The 11,821-nt window shown below is 43.2% G+C and overlaps 1 protein-coding gene across 1 annotated transcript; it reads right to left on the reverse strand.

Annotated features, from left to right (window-relative positions):
• Positions 1-8,124: 8,124 nt before the first annotated feature.
• On the reverse strand, positions 8,125-9,100 carry CBY2 (chibby family member 2). The gene has a single exon (XM_048850646.2). The coding sequence runs from the start codon at positions 9,098-9,100 to the stop codon at positions 8,135-8,137; it is 966 nt and encodes a 321-aa protein (XP_048706603.2). The 3' UTR covers positions 8,125-8,134.
• Between the last annotated feature and the right edge of the window lie 2,721 nt (positions 9,101-11,821).

The following is an 11,821-nucleotide window of genomic DNA, read 5'->3' on the forward strand; positions in this document are numbered from 1 at the left end:
CCACTGCGAATGGAGATTAAACAATTTCCTAAAGCTAGAAGTCTTGATGAGAATCTATTATTCCATATTAGAATCCCATAATTTCTCCAGACACTGCCACAGGATCAAAGATGTGTGTTAGAGCTCTGGCATAGCCAAGGATCAAAAGAAAGAGATGTTCAATTTGCATTTTGAAAACATTTCTGTCATTTATAATTTTCTAAAAATGGATAGTTCTGAGTGTTTTCATTATAACACCTTTGCCCCAACACCAACACCTCCACCCCCTATTAACCCAGAGGCACAGAAGCTTTAAAAGAGCTAACATGAATATGTGTGCAATTATTTTGACAGATTTGGTTACGATATTTAGGCACATACAAACATGCAGCCCAATCCTGTCCCCATTGAAGTCAGAGTGAATTTTGTGATTGCTTTCAATGGGAACAGGATCAGACCAATAGATCTGAATATGGAATGGGTTTCAACAAGGCATATCTATAAGCCCACAGGTATGGAGGGGTGGGAGGGAATGAGTATGTGCAAATTCTATAAACATTTGGAATCAGATTCTGATCTAAACGTGTGGTAACTTCATTAGCTACAGGTTTCAGAGTAGCAGCCGTGTTAGTCTGTATCCGCAAAAAGAACAGGAGTACCTGTGGCACCTTAGAGACTAACAAATTTATTAGAGCATGAGCTTTCGTGGGCTACAGCTCACTTCATCGGATGCATAGAATGGAACAGATAGATAGATAGATAGATCACCTGCACATCTACCAATGTGCTATATGCCATCATGTGCCAGCAATGCCCCTCTGCCATGTACATTGGCCAAACCGGACAGCCTCTACGCAAAAGAATAAATGGACACAAATCTGACATCAGGAATCATAACATTTAAAAACCAGTAGGAGAACACTTCAACCTCTCTAGCCACTCAGTAAAAGATTCAAGGGTGGCAATTTTGCAACAGAAAAGCTTCAAAAACAGACTCCAACGAGACACTGCTGAGCTTGAATTAATATGCAAACTAGTTACCATTAACTTGGGTTTGAATAGAGACTGGGAGTGGCTGGGTCCTTACACATATTGAATCTATTTCCTTAAGTTAAGTATCCTCACACCTTCTTGTCAACTGTCTAATTGGGCCACCTTGATTATCACTACAAAAGTTTTTTTCTCCTGCTGATAATAGCTCATCTTAACTAATTAGCCTCTCACAGTTTGTATGGTAACTTCCTACTTATCTGTATGTGTATATATATATATATATATATATATATGTTCCATTTTATGCATCCGATGAAGTGGGCTGTAGCCCAGGAAAGCTTATAAAGCTCGAATAAATTTGTTAGTCTCTAAGGTGTCATTAGCTACAGTACGGTTATTCTGAATTTGCACTAGAATATCTGATATCAGAATCATCAGCCTGTCTGAGGCACACTGAATGTTTGAAGTTCTGGTAGGTTATCTACTAGAGTGAGAAGGATGATCTAGTGGGGAGGGCTCTGGCCTAATCAATTCCCCATCTGTAAAATGAGGTTAGCACTTCCCTTCTTCGCAGCTTCTGACACCCTGGTGTGAGACACATGTCATGAGAAACTGGTAAAGAATCACAGAAAGAGTCAATTTTTTTTCTAACACTGAACAAAGAACTTTATTAAAATAGGAAAAACAATACTAACTTTAAAACTTCTCTGTCTCTGCTTCACTCTAGAGCTTCTGCCTTCAACCTTCCCCAGCCCCATCTGAGGCCTGGCTTCCTGCTAGAGTTTTAAGAAACACTATTCATACTCAGAGCCACCAAAATATAAATACTAAATAAATAAATAATGAGAGAAAGAACGAGCAAGCAGAGAGTGAGTGTCTCTGAGGAGACATAGACATAAACATGATCCTCAGCATTCAAATGAGGTATTTAGCTACATGCTCCCCTCTTTAGCTATGCTACTGTCACTAGGCAGGAGCATCCTGGTGGCTCTGAGTGCTCTCATTAAAGTAGGATGATTTCCCAGTTCCTCCCCTCACTTTTTACCTTGCAATTATATACGTAATACTGTATACCTGCATTCTGCAGAGCCAAATCCTGTATCTTCAACCATGAGGTAATTTTCCTCTCAACATTTAGATGTCCTAAAAGCAAAAGCTGATGTTCTATCCTTAGTACTTTGAAATAAACAGTTATTACTGGTATTTGGCCAGATGTTATCTGAGCGAAATACAAGGTGAAAGATAATTCATCCTTTCAGTAATTTGATGCTTAATCATTTAGAGACTTATAAACTGTAGTGACAAGATGTTTCTCAGGCCACCCTGCAAGATGTAACTCTCACTGTGACCTTTCCTTTTCTCTATAATGACACTACCTTCAAATACATTGCAGAAACCTTCTTGGTGCTGTCTTGTTAGATTATCTAAAGGTTTCAATGTTCTGTCTGAAAGATTTTGCCAAATTGCTCTGCATCACAGTAGTCCAAGACAGAGAGAGAGAGAGAGAGAGAGAAATACATTTCCAGGTTTTCTAGTTATACCAGTTGTGAGACTAGGTCCAGTTTTCAAACATGGAGGTTTTGTTAGGCTGCCCAAATTCTGTATGTGGATAACTCAAATTGGCAATTGGATACATAAAATGGGCATTTACACACCTAAGTGCTAGTTTGAGCAATGAGATGTGGGATTTGAACATCCAGCAAAACATCTTCTGGAGACTTGAGGTGAAGGAGTTCACACTCCTTGTGGCTGTTCTAGGGATCAGCTCTCACCAGATCTGGCACCCTCGTCCATCAGTTACTCAAGGTGTGACTCCTCTCTCTCTCTTTCTTCATAATTCAGGGTGTTCCCTCTTTGTGACTCAACACTAATGTCAGTTCACTCTGTAGTTTTCCCCTTCAGGGTTTACAAAGTCTCTCCAGACCAGCTGTCTGGTAGACATCTCCAATGCTCCTGTGCTGTTTCCCCGTGGCTGGTAGGGAAACCCAGGCCTGTCCTCTACATTAGGTTCTAGCCCAGGGACCCTATAACAAGCAGCCAAGGTCTGCACAGTCCTACCCCTTGCTGCTGTTTCCTTGGGCTTCTTCCTACCTAGCCCTTTCAGGCTTCCTTTCCCCACAACTCCTCTGGGGTTGACCCTTCTTCCAGGGCTAGAATCTCAGGGTTTATTCTCCCTCTTAGGTTTTCTCCTCCCCTACTCTCTGGTCTCAAAGCATGACTGCTGACACTCTCCCTGCAGCCCTTTTCTGCAGCAAACTTCCTCGTTTTATAATCCAGCCTACTCCTGCCCAGCTGGGCTTCTTGTTCAGTTAGGCTCTCCCTCCATGTGCAGCCAGGTACCCTGATTCCCCCCTCAGGCCCAATTACACATCCCATTACATTTGGTTACTTGTTTACTTCTTTGAAAGAAACAGTTTATTAATCAGCAAGCTTATTTGTAGTATGCTGTATACTTACTATGGGCTAGCTAGTCACTTGGACTACTTGCCCATGCAAGGTAGCTAGAGGTGGCAAAAGCTCCCTTAATGCCCTAAGGAGGCTATCTGGACCTTATGTCTAGGCACATAGGATAGAGTGAGCACAATGTGTGTCCCCCTGCACTCAGGTGGGTCTCTCTCTGACTCTCATAGGCTACTCCCGGAGAGTCACATCTTATACACCACAATCTAGCCCCAAACCAATAGCCCAACGGACTTCAGGATCTAGCCCATTGTGAATATTTATATAGTTCTATAAATATGCATGGTCCTTTACAGACAAGTAAAAGATAATGTACTTGTGTCAAAGGTGTTCTGATGAGGCCCTGATCCAAACCCCAGTGAAGTCAATAGGAGTCTTTCTAGGTGGCTCCAATGGGCTTCAGAGCAATCCCTAAGAGTCCAGCCCTGTACTCATTTAATTGGATGTACAGTTAACTATAGGGTAGTAGTCTCCCTTGGAATCAATGGGACTTCTCATGCTAATGAACACTGCACTCAGTAGTATGTGCAGGATAAAGCCCAATGCAATATGATGAGAGATGTTAATAAATATTGGGGCAGGAAGAGACATGATGTAATATACATCTTTGCGAGTTCAGTAACATTTTACGATACTGTTGCTCTATGGGAAGAAATGGGTTTATAGACCTCTTTGAGGAAGTGTTTTAAGCAGGGGCTAGAGGCAATGGGAAAAGGCAGGAATATGTGAGAGGAGAAGAGAGCAAAGAGGGTGTTCTAGCAGCTCCATTTTCAGTAGGGAAGATCCCATATTCTTGGCCACTGTAAGCCTGTTTGCACATTTTCTGTCTAAATTGTTTTTCAGCAGAAAACTGGGTTTTCGACAAAGTGTCATTTTTCGTGAAGTGTCCACTTGCTGCCGAAATTCTTGAGTTTTCATCCAAAAACTGAAAACCAAACCACTTTGATTTAGATATTCTGCTTCGGTGCCTCATAGTTTGGTTGTCTCACATCCCCATTCTCCTCTCTGGCTCAGGCTCCCTGGCTCAGGGCCGTCCTTACCCATATGCAAAGTACGCAGCTGCATAGGGCACCAAATTTCCTGGGGCCCTGTGCAGCTGCGTGCTGCTCCAGCCCCTGCTCCGGCTCTTCCCCAGGGCCCCCGCCCCTGCTCCGCCCCCACCTTGCCTCTTCCCACCCCTTCCCGGCTCCAGCCCAGGCTCTTTCCACCCCTGCACCTCCCGAGCCCCGCTCCCACTCCCCTGAGGAGAGCAGCAGGGCTGGGCCTGCATTCACCGGAGGCAGGAAATGCAGCGACCCAGCCCCAAACACACCGCCAGTGAGTGCTGGGGGGGGTTTCCCCCCTATCCCTCAAGCCAGCCCTGCCCCCCCCCCTGCAGAGGCCTGGAGCCAGCCCCTGCCCCCACCCCACCCGCAGAGGCCTGGGCCCCCCCCATACACCCCCCCATGGCAGGGCTGTGTGGGGCCCCAGAATAGCTAGGGACAGCCCTGCCCTTTCTAGACTACATGTCTCATGATGTGCCATAGCCAGGAACTCACATGCTGCACCATCTTTCTTCTTCAAGAGGGGTAGACTCTGGTGCACCATGGGAGATGTAGACCAACCGGGGACCCTGGTCTGTAGAAGAGAATGGGAGGCATGAGGCAGCTGAACTACAACTCCTATCAGGCATGGGGGCAGCATTTCCTGACCTGAAACGTTTGGGGTGGGAGGTTAGCCAAAATATTTTTGTTTTAAAGTTTCTGCTGAAAAATTGACATTTTCCATGGAGAATGTAGACAAATTATGATTTTATGTTTATTTTTCAATTTTACTTATTTATTTATTTGCATGTTTATGAAAACTTCCTGCAAGGAAAAAAAAATCCATTGTCTGACCAGCTCCAGTTGCAAAATTAGTCAGTGCCTATCTCATGCGGTGATCTGATTAGATCTTAGATGATACGCTGATTTAGACTGTGTAAGTACTTAGATCTCCCAAGTAAAACCCAGGTGCTGGCGATTCAGTGAGTAGCACTCGTATCCCCAAGTTAGAACAAATACTTCCACCTGGGATTGTAGAGGAGGGTGACGATGAGTAAGGCTGCGAGTCTGTCACGGAGGTCACGGATTCCGTGACCTTCTGGGACCTCGGGGACTTCTGCAGCTGGCTGGTGCGACTGACCCTAGGGCTGCAAGAGCTCGGGTGGCCCTGGGGCCAGCTGTACCCCCTCTCCCACAACAGCGGTGGACCTGGGCCACACACTACACCCCAGCTGTGGTGGGAGTTCCGGGCTGCCCCCACCAGCAGCAGCGTGGCAGTCCCAGGCTGCCCCCTGACAGCAGTGGCTGCTGTGACCCCAGGCTGGCGGGGCTGCTCTCCTTCCAGTAGAAGCTACGGCTGCTACGGTCCTGGGCTGGCAGGACCATCCCCTGTCAGCAGCGATGGTGGCAGTCTCATGCCACCCCCGCACCTCCCCCTCCCGAGCACCAGCAGGTGCCACAGAGCCTCCACCCCAAGCGCCAGTGGGCATCCTGAAGCCCCCATCCTGAGCACCAGCGGGCACCCTGGAGGCCTCCCTCAGTACCAGCGAGTGTCCCAGAGTCCTCTCCTCACCTCCCCCCAGCACCAGCAGGTGCCCCAGAGCTTCCCCTCCAGAGCAGCAGCTGCACCCCCGAAACCCCTCAGAACACCAAAGATTTAGTCCAGGGGTATATAGTATAAGTCATGGGCAGGTCACAGGGCCATGAATTTTTGTTTATTGTTTGTGACTTGTCCACCACTGTTACTAAAAATACCCATGACTAACTCTTAGCCTTAATGATAAGAGGTAGAAATGGCATCCTTGTCATTACAATTGTCATGGCACTTTTCACAAGAAAAGAATATTAGGTGTGAAGGACGATTGTATTCTGAATACCTAGATCTCTCTTGGCTCTTTATTTATATATGGGAAGAGACAGGGAAAATGACTGAAACTTTTCTGCAAACATTTAATTGAATTCTGAATACTTTTTGACTTTATGCATTTGCCAGCCTTTTCTTCACTTTTCCACAAACATGTGTGAGTTTTTTGATAGTTATTGTTGTTGCATAATTTGCTTAAATGTGACGGCTAGCTTATACACAATGAACAGCTCAATCAGCTTTTGATATAGATCTTCTTCACTTCTTGTCCTGAACGGTTAGGGTAGTTTGAGAACCCTTCTCCTCTAGCTCCTCACAGAAGATTGCATCAGAGACAAGGTTCATTTACCATGTCAATTCTTATAAAACTTTTTCCTCTAAAGAATCATAACATCCTGATATACTTGGGATATAGCACTGTTAGTCATTCAGGAACAGAATTATCCATTATCTGTACCTGCTAATTTAAAAATGTCTAACTTTAGTAGCTGCAGTTTAACATCCTCCCAAGATACTAATGGACGGAAAAGAGTGTTATCATCATCATATATTAAGACTATAACATCTGTTTTTTCCTAAAAACAGAACAGAAATATTTATTGAATACTTGTGCCTTTTCTGCATTATTATTGATAATTCTGTCATTTCCATTAAGTAATGAACCAATATCATTGTCGGGATTCTTTTTGTTCCTAATACACTTTAAAAATGCCTTCTGATTGTCCTTAAATCTTCGATTGTCCGTAAATCTGCTTGCCATTGATTTCTCCTAGTGTCCCTTTTCTTCCCTTATTATTTTTTATAGAATTATTTTATAATTCCTAGATTCTGATATATATTCATTACTATCAACTTCCATTTCTTTTTTTTTTCTTCATTTTTTATAGCTGTCTTTACTTCCCCTCTAAACCAGATCTTTTTTTTTTTTTTTACCAGTACAACCTACTTCCTTGATTATGAGATTGTGGCTTTTGGGGTATCTAGTAAAGTGTTAAACAATTCTCATTTATAATTCACATTTTCCTGATTAATTTTTTCCTCACAGCTGATTTGGCTCATAATTGTTTTCAGCTTTGTGAAAATGGCCCCTTTAAAGCACTCAGTGTGTTTGTGTGTATTATATATATATATATATTTTTTTTTTTTACTGTCTCTTTTAACTTTATTCTGTTAGAACATTATAAATGTGATCAAGTCATGATCACTTGTACCTATGTTACCATTAATTTTTAGTTCTGTGATCCATTCTTCATCGATCAAGACGAGGTCTGAGATAGAATTCCCTTGTGCTGGATGAAACACTTGAGTTAGGAAATTATCATCTATAATATATAGAAATTCTTGGAAGGGCCCTGATTTTCAGAAAATGTTGAGCAGTCATCCTCTGGCAAACAAGACCCTTTAAGGTATCTCATGTTAGACACCCAGAATCACAAGCCGCATTTGAACGTTTAGGCCTTATTATCCTTAGAGTTACAGTTTAAAAAAATCACTTGGTTGGTAATCCCATGAGCCCCTAGGAGTAAAAATCTATCAATCCCTAGCAGATGACATTTTTGCTCATGTGAGGCTAGGAAATATGGCCGACACAGCAACTTCATGACACACACCAATATGCATGTTATCAGAGGAGGAAACAAGAAAATAAAGATAAAGCAATACATGCAAGTTTCAGAATAAAGCAATATTCCCCCATCTGTTTTTTTCTGAGTCTCCACCAGGATTTTATTAGAAACAAGGAGAGAGCTTTTTCCATCAAATGTGATCTAGCAGGTCTTTAGTGCCAAGCAGCACATTTCTCCTTGCTGATATTCATTTACCAGCACCTGTCTGGCTTCCTCATCTCATTACACTGAACAGGAGAAAGGGTATTGAGCTCCTTTTGCAGTATTTCCATCCGGGCCATAATCTCCAACACTGTGCCTTTCACTACAGTTAGCTGCAGCTTCAACTTATTGTTCTCTTCCCAGAAGACTTTGTTCTCTTCCTGAAGAACCTGGATTGCCTTTTTCTCTTCCAGAAGGGTCTGGTTCTCTTTTAGCAGGGCCTGGAGGGTTTGATTTAGTTTCTTGACAGCCTGGAGAGCCACATTTTCCTCCTGGATACCTGGGGCAGCCTTGTTCTCCTCCTGAACTGGGACAGCTTTGCTTTCCTCCCAGATGTCCTGGACAGAATTACTCTTTTTCTGGAGGGCTGAGACAGCCTTGATCTCATTTTGGATTGGGTTGGCTTTGCTGTCCTCCTGGATGGCAGGGACATCATCCTTGCTCTCTTCCTCGATTGGTGTGGCTTTGGTCTCCTTCTGGAAGACTGGGACAGCCTGGGTCTCCTCCCGGAGTACCTGTAAAGCCATATTATTTTCCCGAACAACCTGAAGGGCCTTGTTCTCTTGGCTGACCTGGAAGCCTATATTCCTTTCTCGGAAGATTGGGAAGGACTTGTTCTCCTTCTGGAGAACCTGCTGGAGGGTCTCATCATAAATAACCTGGATGGCTTTATTCTGCGTCCGGAGGCACTGGAGAGTTTTGTTCTCCTCCCGGAGGGCCTTGTTTTCAATCCGGAGGGCCTTGATCTCTTCCCAGAGTGCTTTGTTCTCCTCCCAGAGAGTCCAGTCATTCTGCATCTTCTTGTTGTAATGTTTCTGTTGGGAAGCAAAAGGTGGCTGATTATAGGTCTCACTCACCCATTTGCCATCTATAAAGACAAATGTCTCATCACTTAGCTTGACCCGAGGGGGAATGTAATCCATATCTGGTTCTGCCCGTTGCATTTGGTGATTCATCAGATCAAAAGTAAATGAAGTGAAGAAGTCTGTATGAAAAGATTTTCTTCAGTAATTTTGTAGTAGACTGTTATCCTTAGCAAGGAGTAGATAGAAAGGGGTCTGTGGAGAGGCTCAGTCAGGACTGCTGGAATATGGAATACAAAAACAGGATTAGTTATGAAGTTCAAAGACAAAACTGAACTCAATTAGACAAGAAATAAGCGGATAAATCTAGTTCCCAAAGTCTGTTAGTTGATCAGCCTCTGTCGGAATGGTTGTGTTGGCTGAAAACAATTTTGCAGATGCTGGCAAAACTAATACTACTATATCTACCAGCTTTTTTGTGCACAATACAGCTTCATCCTGAGCATAGTTAAGGGGCTAAAAGACAGGAATCTCCTTATGCGATTTCATTTCCAACCTATTCACAAGCAAATGAGTTTACAAATGTTATAGGTTTAGGCCCAATTTTCAAAAGTACCTTAGCAGGTTAGATGTCTGACTCATACTAATATCAGTGGGAGTCAGGCACCTAACTTGCTTAGTGGGATTTTCAACAGCTCCTATCTGCATTTTTGTGGACCTTTGAAAATTCAGTCCTTGGTGCAGAAATTACTGGGTGAATTTCTGTGGCCTGTATTATGCAGGAGGTGAGACTGGATCAAAAAATGTAGAAACTTATGAAATGTAGAGCACAGAATGGTGTATAATGCACACACAAAATGACCAAAAACAGAACAAAAAACAGCACTGAACCACAGCACTGGCCTCTGGTTTTTCATAGATGATCCTCTTGCATGTTCTGCCACCATCTCAAAAATAGTCATTCTAAAAAAGAATTCCTTATGTTTCTTTCTGATCTCTCTTCATTCTGTTCCTTTGTTTGCATCCATTGGCCGCTCTCCTGGTCTTCCTGTCCCCCAGACTTACATTTTCGGGATTATATTTGACTCTTTAGCTTCCCCTCCCGCAATGCTTGTTTCTTGCTAACCAGTCCTATTGCTTCTTCCTTTTTCACATAACCAAAACCCGGGTTTCCTTACTACTCCTACTGCTTGACCACAACTTAATCACAGAAAGTTGAGGCAATCTGCTCCTTCTCTCACTTTTCCTCCTTCACTTGGACCAAATGTTGCTGCTTATGTCACCTTCCTCTCGCAAACCTCCTTGTATCCATCAGCTGGCTTCCTGTCACGTACTGCATCCAATTCGGTCTATTCAGCTTGTGTGCAGGGCCCTTGTCCGCCTCTGAGGTGCTAAGAACACTTTTGGCAAAAGATAAGTAACTATAATAATAAATGCTTTGTCCTCACCTTCAAACCCATATATAGTCTCACCTCCCCACACCTCTGTCCTCATTTTCTCCTATGACTCTTTTATCTGTGCACTCTTCCCAATCTGCTCAGTCCTTCTCCTCTACTCTCCTTGTCTCCTTTGCATCTTCTAGCAGGTTGTCTCATGTGCTGCCAAACAGCCTCTCTCTTGATTCCTTCAAATTCCTCTGTAAAACCCACTTCTTCCAGGGATACTCCCTACCTTCTTCTGCTCTCCAAAACCTCGGCACCTCCTCCTGATGAACTTTTTGTCTTATTTTATAAGCCATTTGGAGCAGGGAACATCTCTCAATGTATGTTTGAGAGTCACAGTGTAAGTTTATGGCAATAATGAGTGGTTTTATATCTGTAGCAAGGACTCACCCAGTCTGGCTTAAGGCCCCTCCACTGCATCAGTTTACCTTCCATTTCACAAGTGGAGCTCTGTGTTGACACGGATTTCACAAAGCATCCTGGCCAAGATTTTCAAAAGTAGGAGCCTGGAATTAAGTGCTTAACTCCATATTTAGGCATCAGATATATAAATGGCCTCATTTTCACAACTGCTCTACTCTCACAAATGCCATCAAAGTCAGTAGGAGCTAAGGCTGCTTGGCACCTCTGAAAACCTGGCCCATTTCTATTAGGTGCCTCCATGTGGATTTAGGACCCTAATTTTAAGCATCCAAGTTTGGAAATGTCGGCCCTGGCTGTGTCCTTTTCCAGAAAGTTTCAAAAAAATCACACATACCACACTGAGTTCTCTTTGCGATCAAGAAAAAGAAAATATGCTAATTTTTAGCTTTTCAGTGGTCCATGCTGCTGCTTCCAGTGGGAACTGAGATCAGCATAATTACCTTCTCCAGCAGCAATACAAACTTGTCTTAATTTTTGAGAAAGAACCCAAGGCATGTTACCCTGGTCAAACCTGAGCTGTGGGACAAGTCTTGTCTGGGTATTGCCAAGAAAATTCCCAGCACAACCTTTCATCATTTTGACTTATGTCTCGGGAAAGTGAGTTAAAACACTTTTTAGGGAGAGGTGTTCTTGTAGGCTTTAAAAACTTTACCTAATTCTGACATAATTCTACTGGACTTTACATCGTTGTTAACTGAAGCAACATAGTCAACTGCTCGTGATGCTGTCTGGGAATCAAAAGATCCTAATAATGTAGCTTCTTTTCCATAATCTCCATCTCCTTTGTTACCCCCATTGGTTTCTCCTTCACTAAGACTATCCACAATTACCTCATAAATTACTGGAGTTTCTTTGACTTCTGAGGCTGCACCCTCTTTGTCCTAATAAGTGCCTGAATCTCTTACTAATTCATGTTTTTTCTATACATTTTTTAATTTTCTTAACTTTGTACACTCCTCAATTTTCTTACTTAACCTCTTGTGTGACTCAGCTAAGAGTTGAGTCTCTG

Source organism: Caretta caretta, chromosome 1 (assembly GCF_965140235.1).
Source record: "Caretta caretta isolate rCarCar2 chromosome 1, rCarCar1.hap1, whole genome shotgun sequence".
In the NCBI taxonomy this organism is placed as follows: Eukaryota; Metazoa; Chordata; order Testudines; family Cheloniidae; genus Caretta; species Caretta caretta.